Genomic DNA, 25111 nt, shown 5'->3' with positions numbered 1-25111 from the left:
TTAACGATCCTAGCTCTTATGCAGCCCACTGTGGGCTTCAGCATTCTGAAAGGCTTGTGAGACACGCGAGTGCAAGCATACACAGGAACTTCAAGGTGGCTTCCTCGTTACAGAAACCAAATAAAAAAAATGCACTCACTCCCGTCGATCTCTTGCACCCGCAAACTACTTGCTCCGACTTGGACGTGTACACTTTCTGCCCCTTTTAAGCGATTGTATGCGCGATTGCCTCTTGCATTGTGTGTGCAGCGTTTTGATTAATCGTGAACATTTATTTATTTTACATCACGGCACGGCCCTCAAGCCGGAAGAAAGCACTACACGACGGGCGCGATTCATGGGGTTCGGTTTTTATCGATTTAAATCGCACTGCAGCCCCGTCCCTGCTTAATGGCTTGTTAATCGACTGAAGCTCCCACGCTGCCTCACGCCCCGTTCGAGCGTTTTCGTTTTCTTCTCTTTCTCTCTCTCTCTCTCGGTCTGCCCCGGGCGTGCTGCCTTCGTTCCATCTCCGTCAAGGTTACGAAAGCTTCCGTTTGATTGATAAGCTCGGGCAACATTCACCACCCCCTGGGCGGGCTAGCTGACCACCAGCACCCCCTTTTACGGCTAAGGGCATGCACGCTAGTAGAGCCGTACGCTAGCTGGCCAATATGCCGATTTTACTTCCGTCCGATACACAAACACACTTGAACACTAAAGTTCACACAGTTCACTCAGCTGCCCTGCGTCGGTGGTCCAGTGCCGTACCGTGCAGTGCACGAACGTTACACACGCGGACGGGTTCGCGATTTCGTTCGAAACTGTTCTACACGCACGCAAAACGCGAGCGTCCTCCGTGCGCTCCGGTTGCAAGAATACTGAGGGCAGGCCGGACGCTGTCCGGTCGAGACCGAACGTCTCGACTCGCGATACCGACGAGAGCCACCGTACGCAGATCCTGGCTTGGGTGTGTGTTTGCGGTGTTGCTTTGCTCCCACATCAGCCGTGTGTGCTGGCTGTGCGCCAGTGCACCCCAGCGTGACCTTTCGCGCTTCTAGAACACAGCCGATCATGGGGTCCAAACTTCCGTCCGCGCAACGGGTTCAGCCACTGTTGCTTGCGCTTAAGTCCTCCCCAACCCGTACCATTCCAGCCACATCAAACCTTCACACCTTCGCCAGTTGTCCCCTAGGATGTGCCGCCGAGCAGCAGGGATGATGCGGCAAGCGTTTGTCGGTGCGCCGTAACGAAGGGCACGGCGCAACGGCAAGCGCAACAGTTTACAGCCAGTGAGAAACTGACGTTTGACCTACACGACCGCAGCCTGACACACCTGCGAGGCGCGGAGCGTGTATTTGTATGGTGTGCCGCGTACTGCCGAACCGGAGACCCGTTGGCGTGGCGTCGTGAACGGCACGACGCAACATTCACAGGCCCGCGGAGGTGCACAGGTCTCGTGACACATCGCGCGTTAAACGCTTTGACGCGACAGGACTACGCACTTCGCAAATGGGGGGGGGGGGGGGGGGGGTGGCAGAGGTTAACCGATCTGCTCCGTTCAACGCCGGTTTGATCTTGAACGACCGGACCGCCATTTTGTGTCTGTCCTCCCCGCGGGGGTTCTCTCTCCGCTCACGTTGTGAACGTGTGACTGAAGGACATCCAGTTCCGTCCGGGCACTGTCGAAGTGCGTGCCCTGTGTTCTCCAGCGCTGCGGTCAAAACGTATTGCACGGCAGAGATAGTCCGTTGTCCAAACGCATGCTGGTGCGGGTAAAACAGGTGTGTGCATTCGGTTACGAATCTTTCGCAAGGTCCACCTCGGGATGTGTGGAAGTAAGTCGAATAATAACGAAAATAGCCATTTTTGCCCACTAATCAGCAGCTAGAGCTGAGCAGGCGCAATGCATCCAGTGGTAAAGTGAAGCAACCTTACACATTAATTGCATTTCGTAAGCGCCGTGTCAAATGTCAGGGAGCAGCACAAAAAGGCTCGACCAAAAATCGAACAGCCGAATAGCCGTGTGTCACCGAGGTCGTCCGGGGCTGGTGGTTCACATTGGTCTCAGTGAGCGCAAGTGCATTGGAAGTAAAGAAAGAACAAAAAAAGCCTACTCTTACTACCCTACAAACCTTGTATGGAATTTTACATGGAGATCTCTCTGCAGGACCTGAACCTTCCTTCCTTAACCATTCCGAGAAAACCAAGATTCCTGGCTATGCTTTACTACAGCAAAAAACACACACAGACACATAAAAAAAACTGACCAAATTGGTGTCGGCAAAATACAAAAGAGGCGTATTGAGGCACTGAAAACTGGTTGTCCAGAAACCAAGTGACCTGACCTGATAACTTGGATTTTTTGTTTTGGTTGCCTTCAGTTCAGACAAACGATGACGCAACCGCTCTACCACAGGCGGGCTACAATTTCACCAATTGCTGGGCGCGAACCTGGGGGGGGGGGACCACAAAACGTGTCTTTCCTGTTGCGCTTAACGAGATTTTTCCAAAAATCGAAAGCCAAACCAAACTGAAAGACCTTGGCTAAATAAATCGACATCCCTTTAAGGATGTCATCGTTTGGTGCCTGTGTAGCATTGGGGAACTGTGAAAATTCTTCAAATCTTGGCAGGTTTCCATCACCAATTAACCTTCAATATGACCAACATATGTCTGTATGAAACCGCTACTAATATTGATTCCAGTAAAATTGCCCGAGGCGGTCCAGAGCCTATTCAGCAACCAGTTCCTTGCACCTCAACATTGCTAAGGCACGCCCCGGGTCCATCCCATAATTGGATGTTACGCTTCGTTTAATTACTTTTGCAGCTCCGTGTCTGGGACCGGGCCTAATCGGAAGTGCACCCGCGCGACCTGCCGGGTCTCTAATATCTAACTAGGGTGTAAGATACGGACGTCTGACGTCTGAATAACTTCCCTCATTTCCTTGAACCTGTGTAGGGCGCGCACTGATGGCCAAAGTCACCCAAGTTTATCGGGCGCGTCGCTATCGCGATCAGCGCGCGTTGGTCAGTTTCACGTACAAGCACACCATATCAACGCTGGACCTGCCTATTAGCACAGTCAGTCAAGTCAGAGAGATGAGATAAAGATGAGAAACCATCGTGCCAGCCAAGACCCAATGTAAACATGATTGTGCTTAGGAGTGGCTGTATGAGTGTGTGTATGTATACGTTCACAAATGTGTACGTTAGAGCATAGTGTACAGAGGGTGTCGGATATTAAAACCTACACGGGAGACTTTTCATTGCCACGTTTTGTTTGCCAACTGATGAACTTACCAAGGTCGCAGAAGGCCTAGCTAGCAAGTTCACTGCGTGTACAGTGCAGCTTCTTTGGGCGCCACTTTTGATGCTCTAAGCAAGTTGTTTAGGAAAGCTATACAAAACATTTATTCTTCTGATAAAAACATGTGTGGGACGACTCTCTAAGCAAAAACCTGATGCATTTACCATTTTTACTATTTCTTACTTCACGACTACTACACAAGGTCATGCAAGCGTCTTGATGATTAGAGAACGGTCTAACGTGGTGCACGGAACTAAATCGATCTCGCATCCGGCGTATCGGCTTTCCGAACTTCTGCGGCCGTGTCTGCATTTCGTTCACGGAAGCAAACCACAGAAACTTGGCAGAAAAAATGTCATTCTAACTGCACGAGTTTCCCCCGTACTGGATGGAGTCACTTCCGCTTCTCACCAAAAACAAAAACCCTCCCATTCCAACGAGCGAGATATTGCACACCTCGACGCGCTCGACACCGTTGCAAACCGGATTGCTTGCTGGATTTGCGCAACCACCGATCCACATAGCGGCGTTCGGCGGAACTAATCCAAATCGCGGCGATCGCAAAGTTGGTCAGAATTGGTGGCTCGCCGCGATCGGAAACCCAAAACCCCACGAAGGCCATGCGCCGTTTGGGTTCCGTAACTGGGGCGCCCGAGTGGTTTTGGCAAACAGCAATTTGGAATGATCGCAAATGATCGCATCCAACGATCGGTGCATGGCGAGAGTGATGCAAAACATAAACACACGAAATTGCAAAGAATTGTTGAGGATTGGCGAGTGTCGGCCAATTCTAAGCCGATAGGCTCGATCGATAATCTCAGTTGGCATTGCAATCCAAACTGATGGCGGATTTTATTTCGCTTCTAGCGACAGCTTCAATTGCTTAATCTCTCCCAATGCTATCGCGCCTTCTTCGCCCTCTTTCTTATTGAATCGAACTGATTCATTGCCCTAGGGGATCGCGCAAACGCATCGCTCGAAACGACAAACGAGTTCATCTGGGTCACCGAGTGCTGGCCAGCTAGTCATTAACCTTATTTCGTTCCGCATCGCCGGACACCCGTGCTGCTGCTGCTGCTGCGATTTTGCACACAGATCACGTATACACAATGCGCTTGGCTGTGCAATCCCGCCACACCCGGGACAGGTTTTGCTGCCTGCACCAAACAGCCCAACAGGGACGCATTTATTTTGGCAACATAGGAGGACACGTACCGGTCAAAGGCTACTGCAACCCTTCCCGTGCCCGGGCAGACCAAGAACCGGTTCAGGTTGCGTAAGATAAGTTGGCAGTAAAACAAAGCATGCCACGCAAACTACAGCAGCCTGTTAAAAAGATCCTTCAGGTATATCTTGCCGTCGTTTGAAGAGCAGCTTCGCCACAAGTGTTGAGAAATGAAACCGAGAGTTGTCTGGATTGGTAGGCACGATAAGTGACAGGTGCTTCACGGTAAAGAGAGGCAAAGCCCTTGTACGTGGCAAATGGACTCCAGCATACTTATTGTTTGCAATTTGCAATTACTTGATTTATCAATCTCCTTCACTTTATCGATCTATTTCCTAATGTTCTATTCATTCCAACTCTCCTTCAGAATCTTTCCGCGATGCCATCGGAAGATAGTGCCAATGGTGGGATTGTAAAACTGCACACCGAGCTGCATCGAGAACGTCCAACCAGTCGCACCATCGTGCAAATAGCTCCTCTAGGGCTTAAACAACCTGTAGGAGCGATCTTGCCATTGATCATTATTTTCCACCTCAGCGGTTGCAAACGCGTCCCCTTAAGGTATGTCGATTAGGAAACATAGCATTCTAACTCTAATGGCAATTGCATTTAGATAGCAATAGAGTTGCTTGTAGTAAGAGTAGAGCAAAATAAAAGGAAGAAGCCTTAGATTGCTCTGTAGCAGTTCCCGTTCTACCTACAATTGGTCATTGGGTCGTAATTGTACATAAAAATCTTAACGAGCGTCAGTTTAAAAAGCTGTTCATTGATGAGCTAGAAAGTGTAATGTCCATTAGGGCCTACTTAAAAGTAAATTAACAGTTACAGGTACCATTACACAAATTGAGCTCATTTCAAACACCTGACATCTTTTTTGTTCTGTCTGTCTCATCTGTAAACTCAGTCCAGAGGTGCTATAATGATAGCGAAATTAAATCGATAATAGGGCTTTCATTTTATCTTGCGAAAAAAAAGAGACAGTCCTACATAGACCGGGTGAGTGGAGAGGAATGGAAATGTAAAGCACTGCTTAAAAGAATGAATTTGCTGCAAGTATCAGCCCACATACGTTTTTTTTTTCTTTGTTTATGTTTTTTTGAGGGGTGTTAACATTACACCAGGGGTAAGCATAACTCAGTGCCAGTCACAGCTTAACAATGACAACCCATAAGTCTTACATAAGCAACAATCTTGACTTGGCTCAAAAAAGAGGCATGACCTGCATGGGCTTCAGCACTTAAGCAAGCATAAAAATCCTACCCCCTTCGAGGTACATCGAGTGACATTGTACGAGCGCAGCGCTAAAACTAGGACAAGTGCGTCGTAAAATATTGCGGTCGCTGCCACCAAGCCGTCTCCGCGGTTGCTTTGAAATGATGTGGGTAGGTTGGTAGTAGATTTACATATAAAAATACTTCTTCTTCTTCTTTGGCTCAACAACCGATGCCGGTCAAGGCCTGCCAACACACTTGTGGGGTTGGCTTTCAGTGACTTATTGATTTCCCCCCATAGCAGGATAGTCAGTCCTACGTATGGCGGCACGGTCTATTTGGGGCTTGAACCCATGACGGGCATGTTGTTAAGTCGTACGAGTTGACGACTGTACCATGAGACCGTGATAAAAATACTATTTGATAATAATTTTACTCAACCGTCTTTACCTGGGGAGCTGTTCTCGAGCTTGGAATGTTAATGTTATTAGAACCATTTCCAACTGGTCGGCGAAGCTTAAAATAGCTTATTCCAGATGTTCTGGCATTTATGCAGACATCTCAAGAAAGTTGGATGCAAATGTGTGCTCCATCGGCAACAAAAAAAAACCCAAAAAATTACGAATTCCAACCGCTCACATTCTCAGAACAGAACCTTTTAACCTTTCCCCGTGGTGGACACCGCTCGTGAACTGGTTTTCAGTGTTCAGCAGCCCCTCCAGACGCCCCTGCAGGAGTGTAGTTTACGATTATAACGTCGCGAACGTGACCGTTTCGCGCGGACATCACTACCAACCCTCCCGTCCGAGCAGCAGCATCAAACGGCTGAAAAGCAAATGGGCAACCTACCTGCTTCATGGTGATGGTCGTGACTCTCGTGCCCGTGATGCCCGTGGTGATGATCGTGGTCATCCTGCAGATGGTGCTTCAGATGATGCAGATGGGCGTAGAAATGGTGATGGTGCAGGACGCAGGCGAGATCGGTACAGTTTAACATAATTCCGTATTATGTGCCGAGTGTGTCGCTCGGCTGCTGGGTGGATGATATCGTCGCGTCGCAAACCCTGTTTTGCTTGGCTTTTTGTTCAACAACTTTCCACACTGTTCACTATTAGCATAGCCACACACGGTGCGAAGTGTATACCTTCCAAAATGTCACCTCGTGGCGCACGTAATCCGGGCCGGATCTTCCGGAAGATTTTGCCTCACACCTGTACTCGAACCGGCATGAAACGAAACCTGTAAGACAGCGGGAAGAGAAGAAGAGTGTGATTAATGCCGGCTTTTTTGCCTTTGCAACTCCTAGCTGTACCCGAACAAGAAACGCTAACTTCTTCCCAACTCCTCAGACGGTCAAGACAACTTGTCTCCGATCGTTAGAAGCATCACGCACACACACACACACACACACACAGGCACACTCCTTTCATGCACGATGCGAGATTCAAGGATTTCGAGAACTATCCAAAACCCACCAGCCGCTAACGATAATCAACGTCAACGTGGTGCGTTCAGTGCGGACGAACACTTCCTGCAACACACCTGCGCCCTCAATGTTCTAGCCTGTTCGGGCAAGATGAATGTACTGCCAGCTGCTAGACACTGACGACATAGAACCGTACGGATCTCCTTTGCCATTGGGCCAAGATCTGAGTGCCGCTAGATCGAAGCGTTCGCCCCCTGTGCGCACGCTCGTGTGTCCTTGGCTGGCTGTTCAAATGTCGAAGAGCCATTGCGAAAGATTGCGCCAAGCAAACGGATCCGACCGGAGTCCGGGGGGCGAGTGGGAGAGAGAGAGAGAGAGAGCGGAGCTGCTGATTATTTGTGCGACTCCCTTCCCAAGCACGGCCATGTTTTGCATAGAAGTTCTACTGAAGGAATGAGGAGGAGGACGATGAGGTGTGGAACCTGAGCAAGGGAACCTGAGCGTCGCTTCTTCACCACACACAAAGAGCGCGAACAAGTGCGAAACGCTACTAAAACCGTGGAGGTTGCTGCGGTGGAGCAGCCGGTAGTGTGGATCGAGATAGATTGATCAACGGCGTGTCGAACGGAGGCGGCGGCGAGCGGTGCTAAAAGCCTGCCCGTGTGTCTCGCCGTACTTTGGCGATGAAACTAACGATAGTGCTGTTAATTAAAACCATGAGAAGGTTCAACGGTACACTGTGCGCGGTTAACTGCTGATTGTAATACATACAGCGCCTACATTTCCGACACCAATTTGTCTCGCCGAAGCTTCCGGGAGAGTTGGATGTGCTAGCGGATATTCTAAGCGACAGTGGCGTTAGTTTACTACTAATGTATGCAAAGTTGCATCTAATGAGCTTCCTATCAAACAAAAACTAACAGTTTTAGTATATCTAGATATAAGTAAAATAAAGGAAAAATGAATTTTTGTTTCCTGTGATTATCTATCATATATCAGAAAAAAATGTTGCTTCCCATATCATTCACATTTGAAAAGCAAGTAACGTTCAACATTGTTGTTCCTTTTTTTCGTATAATTGTTTTTAATTCAATGTGTTTTAAATAGTCTTGTTTCTAAATCTAATTCTACATTTTAAAATGGTTTAATGATAGCAAAAACATCAAACTTCTACTTTAATTATTCAACTAAAAATGTGTCAAATGGAGCCATCTCATCTCAAACCAAAAAGTTAATGCAAACCGACGGCTATCAGCGATCAGCATTGATTTCAACACATTCGGTCGCTGGGCTAACTGAAGATACGAATGCCATCAACAAAATGATGATCTTTATCGTCACTAGCTCCGATTTCCCAAATTGGGTTAGCGCATGGTGAAATAATTAAAAATGCACACATCTGATACGAAAGGTTCGAAAACCCCTCTTCGCCCTAATGCGTAAGTAGCAAGCTATGCCCGTTCGACACGTAACGATGCGTTTGTCATTATGCAAGCTTACGGAGCAGCATGGCCAGACAGTCAACGAGCCACATTTAACGTAAAGGAGCGGAAAACTGTACTCCTGACGCATCAATCAATTGCAACTCCTTTTCTGCCGTTTGATGATCGGTTGGCGTTATTTTGTTAAGTTAATCGCAGCCAGCACCATCGCAGCACATTTTTCTCGCACTAATCATAGTCTTTTTTTTTTTGTATGGGAATTGAAGCCGCAAGTTAACTATGCTAATAAAAGGCTTGTAAAATCCAACACGAGCCACTAAGTGCTGCACCCGCCCCTCAAGCACAAGCATTCCACAAGCGAATCTTATCAGCTGAAGCGTATCTCCGACTCATTCTCCCGATTCGCACGTGCGAATGTGTAACAATCCATTATTTCGCTTCGATTAAACCTGACTAGAGCATCATCGATGCGATAAAGCGGGACAGAGACAGTTAGTTCGTGTTTCAAACCGACTTTATTCCGTACTATGACTTGAGTAGGCTTCGTACTAGCTACCTCACGGTGCCATCACATTACGACTTGTCTTACAGGTCAGGTTCGGCCTGACGCCGGCTACATCTTCATTATGCAAACGTCTGTCCTAGGCAGGAAGGCAGAAGGCACACCAGCGAGGCAAGGCGGAGTAACGCACGCTGGTTTGGTTCGGTACATGAAAATCGCGCCTCCACTCTTCAACAATCGATCATTTACACGCCGCGTCATTGCGTCAGGGCTGTGGTGACGACGAGCAGGTGAACGTCAACGACAACGCCCGTCTGGCACATTGTTGAACCGATTTTAATCGACCCAACCATGTTGCAACGCCCAACCCACCGACAACGGCAAAAAAAAGTACAGCCCAGCTTTAAAATTGACTGTCAATTCTGTCCCTTCGACGCTTACCGTCCTCGAGTGCGCTAAACACCGAGCCCAGACATGCGAAATATCTTCAGCCGCGCGACGAAAGGCTGCAATTTTCTGTTTCCACCGAGCAACATTTTAATGATCATGTCTGTGCAGGGATCAGTGCTGTAGGTTTCCCTTTTCCCCCTTTTCCTTTTTACCCGCCACCTTAACGCTGAGGATGAAAATGATGGATCACATTGTGTGCTAGATTGTTCGTAACCCACTTCTAGGTCCTTGGGCTCTTGCTTAACGATGCTCTGCGAAGGGTCAGCGTAAGCGGCATGTCACAACCTTTTATTGCTGCCACCTAGATGGCCCAGCTGGTGTGGTGGGTTTCTTCGCGACTGTCTAAAACAAGCGGTGGAGATATTATCTTCACCGACATCCCAAAATGGTCGGCGCATAACTTAGACATCGACAAGCTAAGGCTAACGACGGTGACAAACGGTCCATCACACGATTTATAGGTTGGTAACCTTTTATCGCTTTAGCGCAAATTGCTACAAGTCATTTCAGTACGGCTGTAACAGAGCGCCTTTCGTTTGTTCAAGTCTCATCTAGATGCAAGTTTTTTTTTGTCGTATATAGCGTTGAAACTTTGCATTTACAATGTTACTTTGTTTCTAAAGTTTTCATAGACAATTCATGATCAGAGTTCAAATGAAAAATACTTCCTCAAAAGCAATAGGACACAGCTTCGTGCAGGTTCCGTTTAATCACCGCTATTATCATATCTCATGTCACTTTCTTCAAATACATCCACAGACATCTACCCGCCCATCCATCCACTAGATTGGAGATAGCAACGACACAGTTCGGTTCAACGTCTCTCAGTTTGCATCCCGCTCAACGTGCAAATCATCGGCGAAGATAAACACACCTGTGTATGCCAAACAGCTTGAAAATCATCATCATTAGCCGGTGCCGATTTCAACGACACGATGAGTGATGAACACCGAGAACAGGCCGCTTAGTGTCTATCGCCGCTGACAGCTAATGGAGCTTCGACGGAGCGGGAACCACGGCAACCGATCGGCGCGGCAGGATCGACCGTCACGATCGTTCTCGGGCGGTTTGGAAGACAAAACAAGCGAAGTATAATCTACGGTTGCTGAGTTATTACAGCACTCAGATTGGAGGAATACCTAGAATAACACAGACACTACGTTAGATGTAAGAACAAACCGTGTGCATTAGCCTCCGCACGAAAGCGTCAATTTATTTCGAATAATGCACTCGTAACTTCCTACTCGATCGTATCCGTCCCATCCCGAAGGAGCACTTATATCTTTGCACTTTGTCATCGAATCTTCGCCAATCGTTCCGTAGCTCACAAGTCCCAAAAACGGGTTTGGCCAGGACACTGTCAACAGGGCAAATTTGTACCTTATCGACACTGCCACTCCCACTGAGGTAGACAAACACTACGTCAGAAACCGGTCGGTCACACAATTTCACAACCATTCTACAGTCCAAAGAGCAGCGAAAACAATCTCAGCCTTGAACTCGTCCGGGGCTTAGGACCGTCGTACCGGAAGCGTCTTTTTTTGCAGCTGCAAGCTCCTCCAATCAATTGAAAGATTGCTGGGCCCGATCGCGACCTGATGGCGACATCTCTCGTGCTGCCTTTGATTGCTCAACACGTGGTGGTAGGCAGCAATGGCGGTGTGGGACGCCAGTTAGTAGGTGCGCGGTGGGGATGGCAAACACCGCCACAGCCACAGAGAAAGGTGCGTACTTTCCTAATCGGAACTGGTTATGATTTTGTTTTACATTTTTTCTGCTTCACGTTCGCTCAATGCACAATGCAGTGGGCAATGGAGGGCCTGGGATGATTATTTTATACGTTTCGGGTTTTTCCAGCTGAGTTTACAGTGTCCGATTAGCTTGAGAGCTTTCATTCATATGCATAAGGTAGTTTCATTTCTTTTGCTCGCATCAGCGCGATGTTTTGCTCGAAATGATGCATGTCTAATAGGGCGCATAGCCGAACGTTCAATCAACCTGTCAAACCTGGGTACGCTTAATGAAACTACCAAAAAACAAACGATCTACCACCGCAAGCGGGTCTAGTTGGTTACGCTTTATCACTGTCAAAAGTGAAATTGAAGGTGGCCTCCGGGCCGTAATTGCAATCGACATATATATTCTAGCGACACACTTTACACCGGTCACCTTTCCACTGTCAAGTTCTGCCTGTCCTCAATCGAAACGGGCATTGGCGCTATGGTCACTCTCAATCTCTCTCGCTCTCGCCGTCCTGTTTTGCATGCAGTCTTTTTCCATACCGAACAGCCTGAAAGGTGCACACATACACACACACACACTACTACACCGCACGTATATCACCTCGTTAGCGCCAGGACCGGAAGCCGAGGTGAAATCACTTTCGAAAATATTGAAAATTGCGCCACCAAACCAAAAGTGCACCGTACTCGCACCGTATAACACGCACGACGCATGCAACGCGGGCGCGCGCGCTCGCACAGCCGCTTCCTACGCAGCCGAATGCAACCCGTGCGCGAAAGGAGTTTGAGTCAAACAGAGGGAGGGGGGAAGCACGCGTCAAGAGCAACCTGTTCCAGCACACGAGCACGAATTCAAATTCGATCACGAGAGCGTGGGGTGCTGGTGCAATGGGCTGGTGTAGCACGCGCTGTTCGAAGGTAGCATAATGCTGCGGGTGCACTAAATACACACATACAAACACACTTTCCAACCCTCTCCATTGCGCCTTATCGCTCCCTGGTTTGTATGTTTATTGCGTATTATGATAGCTTTTAAATGGTTGTAATTTCTTTACCCCTTCGCGGCGACTCTCGCGGCGACTCTCGCGGCCACTGGTCACGCGATCGGTTTGACGTCCGCGTCAAGTTAACTGTCAGAACGATTAGAAGGAAAACCCCCACATGCCAGGATCAGGCCAGGAAGCTGATGCGGCGATCCGTAAACAAACAACTTACAAACCGCTTACAAATACAGGAACGGAATGACGTTTAATGGATGAACAGAGGGGTAGTGTGTTACAGTTTTCTAATCTCGCTCCTCGAGCATGTCAAGTAGGAGAGAGAGAGAGTAGGGGCCACTAGTTACCACTGGCCACCGCATATCGCATAACCGATGCGTAACATCAATGCGTAGTTAGTGCTGGCGGCCGAGTACGACATAATCTCGCCTTATCTGGCGGGAGGGGGAAGTTTCCAGTGACCGTCAGTAGATTGTAGCATTATTTAACTCTTCGCTCTCGGTGCCGTGCTCTCGGTTTGTTTGTTTGCCCATCGCGAGTACAAGGATCAATCAATTAGCGGCTGGAGGGCAAAACACTGCTCCCAGCGGTTCCAGTTCGTTAGCAAGTACGTTACCGCGTCTCGACGGGATCACAGATGCGATCAGATTAAATATATATATATATATATATATATATATATATATATATATATATATATATATATATATATATATATATTATATGTAAAGAACAAGCAGTCCGACGAAAGACTGGCACATCAGTTGATCTATCGTATGGACAAGAGATAGACGTGCTTGTAGTTGATATACACTTTAGTATCTTTCTTTCGTAATCTAATGCAAATGCCTGGAAGTGTACGATCACTCGAAAGGATTGTGTAATACTTAGGACATAGTGATCGTTTGCCAGTTCTTTTACACCTTTCTCTCCACTTCCCTCTTCCCTCTTCACTAAACGCAACGGTCACACTACTTACCGAACTGCAGGGCCCGAACGCACTCACTGCCAGCTCTGAAGTTTGCCGATCCCGTTTCCGGTCTCGTAGGCTATTCGTGGCCTTTTCTCACTGTTGGACAAAAAAAAACAAAAACACTTTTTTGTAGAGACGGAACCGGAAATCTATTCACCCTAAATGAGGGGAAACACACGCACACACATAAGCTAAAGTTGTGTGTACTACGTAAACATTCGTTAAGCAGCCACTAATGCCCTCCTCGAGGCCTGGCTGACGCAAACACTTAGTAGCACACGAAGAAGTGGTAAAGCTACTAGCATGAGAGTAAAACCAACATAAACAATGATGAAACAAAATGCTCTCTCACACACACACAAACAAACACACGCACACAGGGTCGAGATAAGATCAGCAGTGCAATCACTACCACTTCCTCCGGGGCTGGATGCTGTTGCTGCAGCCCCTTTGCAGGCTCACACTTCGGGTTCGGGTTCCACTTTCATCCACTCTTGGGCTGCAATTTGCTGTACCTTCCCGGTACTCTTTTGCACTTTCTTTTCTTAATGCTCCCGGAGCGACCGGGCGAGGGAAGGCGTGGAAGTAGCACTCCTCTTCGATGCACTGCCACAACACTGCTGCTTCCTATTTTCACTGTTTCACGGACGGCCGGGCAACGCGTTTGAGCGCTCTGGTCAGCCTTTTCCTAAGCGAACCTTTCCCGTGGATTACTTGTTAGTTAGCCCTCACACTATCGGCCCTTTCCTTCACCGCCACGAACGAGAGTGAGAGATGGAGAGACCCTCGAGATTGCTGATAACACACCAAAACACACACACACACGCTGCGGGCTTGACTGATAATCTACGAGCTACGAGCCACCAACGGACAACCGATCACCAATCAGGCAGACCTCGCAAGACGCGCCCTGCGACAGTGACAGTGAAGATGCAAGCGCAAGTCTTCAATCGCTTTGCCTCCAAACAGATTACGATTCGAACTTTGTGCACGCTGGCTGCTTTGTTTCTAGCACTTTGGAGCGATCGCACGAGGGCCCAGCTCCGTCCACTGTGCTGCAGACTAGCACCAATAGCAACTGCTACGAACTGGTTGCTGATAACACACCGTACTGTACCGCATCATTTTTCATCGCACCGCCATCGGCTCACAGAAAAGATGTCTTCCGAAACACTTTTGTTTGGCCCTTGTTACTTAAGCGCTACACCTTCGAGTATTTTCTATCGATCGATCCGCGCAATACACTTGCCACTGCTTCAAACTTCACCGAAAAAGTGTTATAAAACCGTCACAACAAAGCGCGGAACTACAGCAGACCGGTACGCCAAATGTACTACCGCATCGGTGGACCACTGTCCAAGCACTGATCCGTACAGGGGTGGCCGAGATTTCGTCTCGGCTTATAGCGGAGCCGAGCTTTTGTTTGTCGTTTTGGAGCAGCACAAGCACAACAATAGAGCAGGGACCGTCCGTGTAAACGGGCGCGAGCTCGCAGTTCGACAGCCTCTCTCCTTCCTGTACTGCCGCCAGCAGTTGTTTGACTTGTTGTGAAAAGCTAAATCGACCGACCACGGTCAACCATGCAACACACACACACACAAGCACGCACGCACAAAGACCTCACGAAGCTCAGCAAAGATGGCGAACCGTACGGGGACGACCGGCGAGGGAGGTCCACTGGAAGCTGTAAGGTTCTATTCAGCTAATTTACTAGAGCACATCAAACGCGCGCACACATTCCATTCTGGCCTGAGCTGAGTGCATCGCACGCGGGACACGAAGGGGAAGTTCCGCCTTGGGGTGGAGTTGGAGCACTGAGGTTGGATGCACCCTTATTTTCGTCTAATTATAGACAACCCAGCACTGGACGGTTGGAATGGTGGCGGCAGCGGGGCCGGACGGGAAGATGCGCCGAAGCTACACACAATTGTTTGCCCCGTGGCTGTGTCGCTGGGCTGTCGATTAGTGGATGGGTCGCACCGGCCCCACCAGCTGGCAGTGCAATTTGTGCACCGCAAGGGGGATTACGCACGGGGATTACGGGATTTCAATCGATTTTCTCACCCTATTGTGTCTGGTGGACGGGACGCGGAAAGCGGGGAGTGTTGCGTCCAGCTTCCCTGGTCGGAATGTTCGAACCGGAGCACAGCAAAAAACTGCGGCACCAACACGCAAAAATTGCTTCCCGCGAAGTAGGGGGCGACGAGATAAGCGATCCGACCGAGTCCAAGAAATTATTCGAAAGATTCGGAAGGTCACCTCGCGGGATGCGTCATTGCGGCGGAGAAGGTTGTTCGGCAGTAGAGCGGCAGCTGCAACGAAAGTGAAACGAATCAAAGGTGGCGATGAGATAAGCGGAACGGACGGTGAGCGGTACAAGATTAATGGAGAAGGTTGTGTGCCACAGCACAAGATGAACTAACTATCTAACTAACTAACTTTTTTCTATTAGTCGTATTTATGAAAAAAAAAATTTTTACACGTACATTAAATAGACACCATGGGTTTAGCGCTCAAAACGCTCGGTGCCCCACATATGCATTTCATTTCACTCGAAAAGCGTAGTGAAAGTTGGGGTGGTAAACACGGCCCTGCCCAGCAAAGAATGGTCGGCGTCTGTCCGGTGCAAATTATGGTTCAGCTCGAATCCCGAACCAGTTCAGCTGTAAACGGCAAGTAGGTTATGGGTAGAGCGAGGTTCACTTGTGTTTGTTTAGTTTTGTTTTTTTTTTTTTTTGCGCAGCACTTTATCTTTCGATGTGACAGGAAAATAATGCACAGACATAACCGTAGGCTACGAGGCTATGATGTTCCCGGTATTACGATCTTCCCTAAGGCGCTGCTATGCAGTCTTACGTATTGAACAAACGACGAACCTGTGGTGGCATATAAAGATGCTCTAATAAACCTGTCAAACATGTTGAAACATCAAACATGAAGCAGTTGTTTGTCGAAAATATCTAAACAAATACAAACACTGATAGCTGACTGAACTTTCTAGGTTGATTCTAGAGCATCACTTGCATCAAAGAACTAATTAATAGAATATTCTTTCAAATGAAACGCTTTATTGATCTTCGTAGGAAGATGTATGTATAAGTAAACAAAAAAAGTCTAGTGAAGTTTGAACTCTCCCACAATTTAATGTAAATGTTATAAAAAAAGACATGAAACAGCACAAATATTGGACTTCTTCTCTGCTTCTCTCTAATTCAATAGACTACCAATGATCAAAGGGGTGCAAAACATCTGCTCAAAACAATTTTCGATTATCTTTTCCACCAAATTCATGCGTAAAATTAGTTAAGCATGTTCGGCACCACACAAACTGTACGAAATAATTGCTCGCCATACACGTTCGCCAAAGTTTTGTTAAACCGCTCGCCACTGAAGGTGAAGAGAAAATTACCAACGCACACTACTACTCCACCACTGCACTCCCCCTTGTATGCCCAATTCTTGAACTCTGCTCCTTTGCGCAACAACGCACAACATTTGGATTCATCTTGCATGGTGTGTGTGTGTGGGGGGCGTACATGTGTACGGCGAGTCCTTGTGCCTGATTTCGCTAATTTCAGCCGGCCCGACCCGTGTGTGAATGAATGAATAGCTGTATTGATTGGGCCAACCGTTGTGAACGCTCCCTATCGAGCTTAATTAAGCGCAGCTATTAAAATTATTTTCAAGCGCAGAGTAAGAAGGGAACAGAAGAAAAAACCTAATAACCATAAAATATCAACGAAACAGTTTTGCATGAGCATTGCACCAACCGAAACTGTTTCTATTACGCTCAAGGAAAATATTAAAATCATTTTTAACACTGAGCCGTTTGAAACACACCCCCTGGGTTGTGGTTTTCATTCACACGTGAGGTGCTAAAAACGTTGCGAGCAAAAATGTTTGCCTTTCTTCCGGCAGGCCCCTGTACGAGGTATGCATTACGTGGTCTTCTATTTACAAGCCAGGACGTTACGCTCCGTCCCAAAACAAACCGCCCTTTCAAACCCCTTCGTTCACACCAACTAGAAAGAGGGCGGAAAATTTGCACAGGAAAAGCACCAGCACCACCTTACGTGTACGGGGGGTTTTGTTTCGCGCGCGCACACACACACGGCAACCACTGTCAATCATAAAGGCAACCCTTTCTACGGTGAGCGGTACAAGCATCGCAGTCTGTGTTGCCCCCGGTAGCGTAGCATTTGCCCGGCTGTGCACGTGAAATGGAAAGTGCACGAACCACCCCCTAATATTGGCCGATGACGCCTTCCGCCTGTGAAAAGGCTAGACCGGCCGCAAGGCACTTCCCATTGCATCACCGGACCCGTCGGAATGGCGTACCGTACGCAAACATTCCTGCAAACCTCCCCTTCAGGCGTCAATTCGAGCATGAATTGGCATCCGCGTGGTTTGGCAAAGTGGTAGCACACGGTGCCTTACGTACGCATCCGTGCACTTGTGGTGTGGTACCGCAACTTTTGCACTATTTCTTTCTTTTTTTTCTGATTGCGAGTTGCTCGCTTCATGTTGATGTTGTTGGCTGTCCAAATCAATCTACGCTTCAAAGCGGCGCGCTGGTGCATCCATTAATTCGAAACCCCAAAAAGCCTGACCTGAAGCCCCGAAAGGATGAGTTGCTGCAAATTGTAATTATCTCACGAATCGATCGGCGCAACGGCGGCAGCAAAAAGAGAGGCCGAAGTGACGATTGCTGGCAGACGAAATTGCCACGAGAAAGCCGAACCGATCCCAGAAGGGTACACCGCAAACGGCCAAATGCCACACACCATCACCCCGTCGATGAACGGGGCTGGTCCCCCCACACCACGAAGGGGGTGAAACCTATTCTGCGTAAGGAAAGGTTGTCGATGTGATGAACTGTTCGATGCTCGGCTGTTACGAAAAGCCTCTCCCCATGGGTTACAATTTATCGCGGAAATAATAGCCAATAGTGCTGCTACTGTTCTCCGGTGGTGATGATGGCCTCCTCCTTCTCACTCTCTGTCTCTGTCACGAAGGGGGCAATGTTTTTTTTTTTGTATGACCGCAATAGCCACACACAACAACCGCACAACAAAACAGCAGTTCCACGCAAATTACCGCAGGACGGCAGCACCAACTGATAAAAGATTGGGTAAGACGCTGCCAGATGACGATTGATTTTCCATTCATTCCGAGCGGCAACCCGACATCGTCTCGCAAGGTTTTTGTGTTGATTATGGCAGTTTTCTATCCGCAGCACACACACATACGCGTCATCGACGGGTCAATATGAAACAGTCGGTGTGTTACCGAAGGCTCTTTCGCGCGATAATCCGGTGGCGGTGTATAATTTCATCATTCAGTAATTTCGCCTCAATTAGACGGAGAATATAATTCGTTTAAAATAAACGAGAGCCACATTTCGCAAGATGAATTCGGGGGAAGAAACGGGCAAAAAGTGACCACCACAAAGAGCCACACAGCCGTTTGAATTAGTGCACAAAAACAAATGAGAAGGTACATTAACCACGGGTACTTTTTATTGGGAGGGAACATGAATTTGATACAAAAACGATTAGACCTTTTTTCCCCCTCATTTACTTTACATTAATGAATCGTTCAAACGCGATTGCTACTTTCGATGTCAAAAATTGTCTTTGATTTTTTGGGGGCCCACCATCCGTTTTAATTAAATGACAATGAAAACGTCTGTACAATGCTTCGTAATGGTCGTGTGAATGGGCAACGGGCTACAGCACCATATCGCTCGCTGGCCTGTTACGTTGACCGGATGACTTTCGGTAAAAGCAGCCCGGTAAGCCCGGGCGTAATGGAACGAACGCCGGAAAAGTCACCTCGCACTGAACGTTGGAAACGAACGTGCAGCTCGATTGAGTAACAGTGAAATCATCGTCCTGCCCAATGGCGTCAACGAACGTGCGAACGTGCGGGTTGGTAGATTAAATTCGGCAAAAGATGACACAATGCACGGTATCGGGAGGCGCAGGTTAAGGGGCTTGCCTTAATTTAGTGTTTAAATTATGATAGAAAGCTACAAAATGATAATTGGACTCCAAATACAATACAGCACGACAGATTTGTCGGTTAGATCAGATTCCACCAAAGAGCTTTAGTCGCACGGGACATGTGCAAAGGTCATTTGATTATAGATCAAATGGACTTTACTAGAGTACCACACAAAGATTATCTTCTCGTATGTGCTACTCGCAATTAAAATATGTTTTATGTTGCAGTTTATGTGTGTAAATAGTTAGTTCAGCCCACAAGTCATATCAGCCGAAAGACGTATCGGAATCTCATCGCACGGTTGCACCATTTCCGCCACAAGACGCTTCATTCCACATACCGGCTGCGCTTCCCAACTTGCACGTCAAGCAATTATGATTTGCACTGATTTGCGATAACACAATCTGTGCTTTGATTGCTGTTGGCAATGATTTCTGGCCATTGCTTCCTTCACCACCCCGTGCACAAGCGTGTAATGTTTCCGACCACAGCGCAACAGCGAACATCCAAAAGCAAAACACATCAAACATAACGCATTACCGATAATACCGCCCAAACACACACACAGCACAGCACAGCTCTCGCGTCAGCTTTGGGAAGGAAAGCAAAAACCATCGGCATCGGTCCACCATTCCACCACCACCGCCATTTTGCAAATCCCCACGAGTACGATAACACCACACGGCTGAAGGAAAATTGGCAATTCAAACCGTTCCCCCTCCCTACCATTGAACCACGAACGGGTTGCATAGATAGAAAAGGTAACCTCTGGCACCCTTCCTCTCCACCCATTCATTATCTGCACACAGCACCGCACCGCGTCCATCTATGCGCGGTGGACGCAGGCACTCAGACCACCAGCCGATCCCATCCGAACGGGTGTGAAATTAGAAAGTGTTTTCTAATACATCCACAAACCGCCGGCACTACACACCAGTGCCTGTTGGGAGCCGCCGCAAATAAGCGGAGCCTTTTTGCCTTTTAGTAGCTGGATAGTTTATCGCGCGAGAAGCAACGTTTCCGTGCGCCTGTAGTTGTGCGGGATGGACGCGCGAGCGCACGCTGAAATTCCACAATCTCGTGCAAACCATTTACCATTCATTCAGCGGATGCGTCTCGACCTTACCGGGACGCTGAGCGTTTAACCTTCAACGCGTAGGCCTCCCGAACTGGAGCGACTTTTTAAGATTTAAAATTAATTTAAAAAAAATGCTACATAAACGAATGTCAACCCCAAACAGGAGCTCTGACCCCAAAGAAAGTAGAGGCACCTTCTGGGCCGCGCTGAAGTACTGCCGTGCATGCCACGCAACCAAAACGGACCGCGTCGACAGTCTGCCTGCGCTGCCTGCCTGTAACTCAGCCCGTGGGTGCGTGGGTTTATTTAAACGAGGACGGGACCGGAGGACGTACCTGTTGTGTATGCAAAGTTTTGAGCACCGAATCCCCCGCCCGACGAACGAGTTAACGGGGTTTTCGGATTTTGAAACCTACCGGTGGTCACCACCACCATAAGTCTGGTTCCATTTTCTATGAACCTTCTTTCTGTTTGTGTGTGTTTTTTTTTTTTTGCTTTCCCTTCACCATTTCCTCCCAACCATTATGCGAACCACCATTGCAGAGCCGGCGAGAGACGGCGAGACCGGCTGGCTAGCCATCGTTCGCCCCGTCGCCAAAGCCGATAAGTGGTGAATAGCAGCATAAATATGCGAGACCAAGCGCGCGCACTCCCTCGTGGTGGTTATAGTTCTGTGTTTCGTTTTGCCAGCCGACGCTCGACGTCCGCCGAAACCCACTTGGGACTGGGATGGGCTGGACAGGGAGATACCTCGCAAATCATACACAAGCTCTCATAAACTTGGACCGTCTGACGACTAATCAGGGAACCAAACGTTGGAAAAAAGTCGGGCGCTCAGGGAAGTTTTGCTAGAAAAGGTTTTATTGCATTCTGCCATCCTGCTTTTGCAATTAATGTACGACCAAAACACTTGCCATCAGGCCCATGCCCACATGCTTACCTTCGTAGGCATTTAAAATGTGATTAAATCGTGCTGCGGATTTATTGTAAGTGCAACTACACCAACCAAAACTTGATGTTCTCTCTTTCTATCTCTCTCTACCTCAATTACGCTCTTTCAACATCACCTTCAGGGTTGGCTTTACGTTAAACGTTTACAAGGTGACTTAGGGGTGGGTAAATAAAACCCAGCGTTTCGCATCGGACGAAAATGAAAAACCCCTTGGCAGCAGCTGGCGGAAGTAAGTCCGTAGCTAACCGGCCGAACAAGTGGCAAATCGACGATCGATACAACCTCATTACGGGGCGAGCTCGCAATAAAACTGAGCTACTTTGTGCGTACTGTAAACACACTCAAACGTCTGACGTCTTACTGTGACACTTAAGAGTCTTTTTCGCACTACGAACTCAAAATGAGGATTCTCCCCACTGCTTTTTTCTCTGTAAAATTGATGATCTGCACAAATTTTAAAATAAAACTATTTTCAACTCCGATAGGTATCGAATATGTCTGCCTGTGTGGCACTTGAACAACGCTGCAACACCGGAAAGGTGTCGAAATGTCAACTCGTCCTTCGACCGCCGAGGTACGCGAAGAGGGCAGATTTAATTGGATCCCCTCACTCGCTACCCCTGCCCCCCCCCCCCCCCGGTACTTCCCACACGAAAGCTTCCCCGTGACACGCGGTAGAGTCTTATAATGTCTTGAATTTTGTTGTCTGAAGGACAGAATTCAAAACGGAATCTCTGAAATCGATGAAGATCACAGCTTGCAACATCAACGTCCGGCTGCGACACCTCGTCCTGAGCCTCAATCCACCAGTGTCCATTGTGACGGTTGAACCCCAAAGTCTGCTTCATTACACCTAATTGTAACACGTAACGGCGTGATCCCCTTTCAATAGCTACCGTTTTGGAGGGTGTCCAATCAATGTCCAAGCAAATACTGCTCCTTGTCTCCCAAGCCCGAAAGTCCTTGAGTGGTCCGCGGTGCGTCGTCCTACGCAGCACACAGTGAGCGCCCAACGCCTCCCATTCAAAATTAAAAAAACGCCCTCCCCGGCCAAATGAAGTAAAGTGAACCGAGGGACAGAGAGAGAGAGAGAAAGAACAAGCGAATAAGAGAGAGACAGAGGAAAGCAGCCCAGATCGTCACACCATTGCCGCGATGCATTATCGGGCGGCGCGCTGATGCAATTGCGCGCACCGTGTGCCGTACCAACTACCGTCCCTTCCCCTACACAATCTGGGCAGTCGAACTGGCCGAGCGTCGGACGAAGAGCGTTCTTTAATTGGACACACGGGGAGCAGCAGCCAGGCGCAAAGCCTCGACAGTGCCGTAAAAAGGCAAGCAAGATTCGCAGCGAGCGCGCTTCGAGAAGGCTCTCAAGATCTTCGACTATCGGGATGGCGATTTTCTGTGACACTACTACAGTGCTACATACCGGTGAGAGCACGGGACGGTGAAAAAAAATCCTTCCCCATATTGTTTCTCTCCTCCAGGGCGCGAAAAAGCGAGTGAAAAGGGAACGAGAGAAGCGAAACATATCACACGCACTAAAAGCCTCATTTTAGCGCATCGAAAGCCCTTGCAGGAGTGTTTGTGTGTGTGTGTGTGTCCACGTTGTCAGCGAACACGAGTACTGAGCCCTCCCCACTTCGGTGGCGATCGGTGGTCGGATGATCTTGACAGGGAAGCGCGCGGTCTGTTATCAACACTTTACCTTGCGCTCGCGGCAAAAACCAATGGTGGTAATGTGTGGATGGCAAAAAGTGAAGGGCCCTCGAGTGGACATGGGTGACGATGCGAGAAAATATTGCATCGGGAGAAAGAGATAGACAGAGAGAGAGAGAGACCCGTATGCTACCAAGTGTTTAAGCCGAGACGCGAGAAATTGGTTCATCTTGAAAATCCCGCGCCACCTTATCGAAATGGGGCAAAACCCAATGGGATTGTTCGAGAAAGGGTCAGCAGCACACGCCTGATACATTGGCTCAATCACCACCACTATCACCAAAAACGGGCTTTCACGGTGTGGCGTGCAATCGCAGTGAAAAAGATGATCACAATCACTGGACACGCACATGCCCAAACGAAAACACAGAATATAAATACCTGAGCGCATTTTCACCTGCGCACACGCACTTACGCACGGTTCTCAGACGCTTCGTGTGCAAACGCACATTGCCCTGGCATACACACACACACACCCCCCCATTCACCACGCCGGGCTGAGTGGGAGGGAAGGCCAAAGCCAAACCGTGTCGTAGGAATGTTCGAATGCTTTACCCCTTCTTCTCCTGCTCACGCTGCTACCTCCATGCACCAGCTCTAAGGCATCCCACACTAACGCATCTTAGCAACGCGCGCGGCACACAGCGAACGTCGTCGTGTACGGATGATTTGTTACGCCAGCCAGCCCTTTTCGAAGGCTGCTACATTCCACGGCGGTTCGGTGTGCCATAATTTTCCGATGCAATACGCCCAGACACACACACAGGCATAGATATCCAGGGAATAGATGTGTGTTTTTGTTGCGCTACCATCACATTCTGGAGTGATTTGTTTTTATTTGCACCGCCTTAACCAAAGCAGTAAATGGCAACTTTCTACCAGAGCAAGAAGAGCGAACCTGCCAGACGAAAATAAACCAACTCACACACACACACACACACTTACACAGCTCACATCACACTAGCATGGCGACTCTGTGCTGTGCTGGTTGCGGCCAATCGTACGAATCCGTGCGTTCGTTCCAAGGTCTCACAAAATGCTGCATTTCACCCGAACCCGAACGCTTCTTCGAACGCTTGCTTCCACGAGCAACACACAGAAGGGCACCACGGTCACTGTACGACACCACACCGTTACTGCATTGAACTGCAAACTACGAAATACTTACACTGCTGCGAGCGGGATGTGCAGGATCAAACCCTCGAACGTCACTGACAGCTGAGTGTGTTGTTTTTGGCAGGGCTCCTTTCGCTCTCTCTCTCTCTTTCTCGCTGTCAACCACACTTCTCGGTCAAAGCCTGCTACGTATTCGTCCTTTTCATACGCGCACACACACGCACACAAAAAGCCTTATCTGGAGCTCGGAGGTATGAAAAAGTTTCACCAGCATTCATACACCACGACGGCACGGCGGATTCGCAACGATCTGGCGTCTAACGCGGGCCGATTTTCAAAACATAAACACACACGCCGCCACGAGACGCGGACCTTCAGTGCGTGCTGCAGTCGGTTCGTGGTGTTCGGCACCTTCGACACTATACACTCACACACCACCACCACCGGCGGTGTACCCCCCGGTTGTCGAACGTACAAACACGGCGCACAATCACGAACGCGGTAACCGTTTGCGCTGCAGGGCTTGTTAGGGTTGTCGGGGCTACTACACTGATCGAAACCGGGACGCGCGCGCGCTATCGGCGAAAAATGTTAATCCAGCGAACGCTTGCCGAGCATTGAATTAAGCTCACGCGCATAATGATGTTCAGAGCCCGCAGAGCAACGCGCGGTGCTGCGAAAGGAGAGTTCCCCCTCCACGCGACAACAGGGCTGTACTGCTCGGTCCGTGCGGGGCCCGGCTGCTTATTGTGTGGACGGGGTTTCGGACGGAACCCGTCAACGCCGAGAGCATCGTTCGGTGGTGGCTACAGGGGCCACAGCACCGTACGCCCGAAACAGGCGGAAAAGGGACAGCAGCAACGGGAGCTTTTGTGCACCGCTCACTCCGACGGCTCCGACTCTCGGGCCCGGCCCGGGTAGGCCTCTCGTGAAAGCTTGCCGAAAAGCATTTCGAACGGCGGTCAGTTTGCGATCGC

General features: G+C 48.8%; 1 protein-coding gene across 6 annotated transcripts in view; it reads right to left on the bottom strand.

Moving 5' to 3' along the window:
* The window catches only part of LOC121587803 (protein catecholamines up-like), an 85192-nt gene extending 60352 nt beyond the window's left edge, over positions 1–24840 (bottom strand). For 2 of the 6 annotated variants that reach the window (XM_041904964.1, XM_041904972.1), the window contains exons 1-3: positions 24187–24840; positions 13267–15572; positions 6577–6966 (exon numbers count right to left, since the gene is read on the bottom strand). In XM_041904964.1, the coding sequence (XP_041760898.1) occupies positions 6577–6724 (148 nt within the window). In that variant the 5' untranslated portion in view covers positions 6725–6966; positions 13267–15572; positions 24187–24840. Of the gene's footprint in view, positions 1–6576; positions 6967–13266; positions 15573–23963; positions 23980–24186 lie in introns of those variants that run through there. The other 4 variants (XM_041904967.1, XM_041904968.1, XM_041904966.1 and 1 more) reach the window with 4 other exon arrangements.
* Positions 24841–25111: the final 271 nt, after the last annotated feature.

Source organism: Anopheles merus, chromosome 2R (assembly GCF_017562075.2).
Source record: "Anopheles merus strain MAF chromosome 2R, AmerM5.1, whole genome shotgun sequence".
Taxonomy (NCBI): domain Eukaryota; kingdom Metazoa; phylum Arthropoda; class Insecta; order Diptera; family Culicidae; genus Anopheles; species Anopheles merus.
The sequence above is the reverse complement of the archived record's forward strand: the minus strand, read 5'-3'. Positions and strand labels throughout refer to the sequence as shown.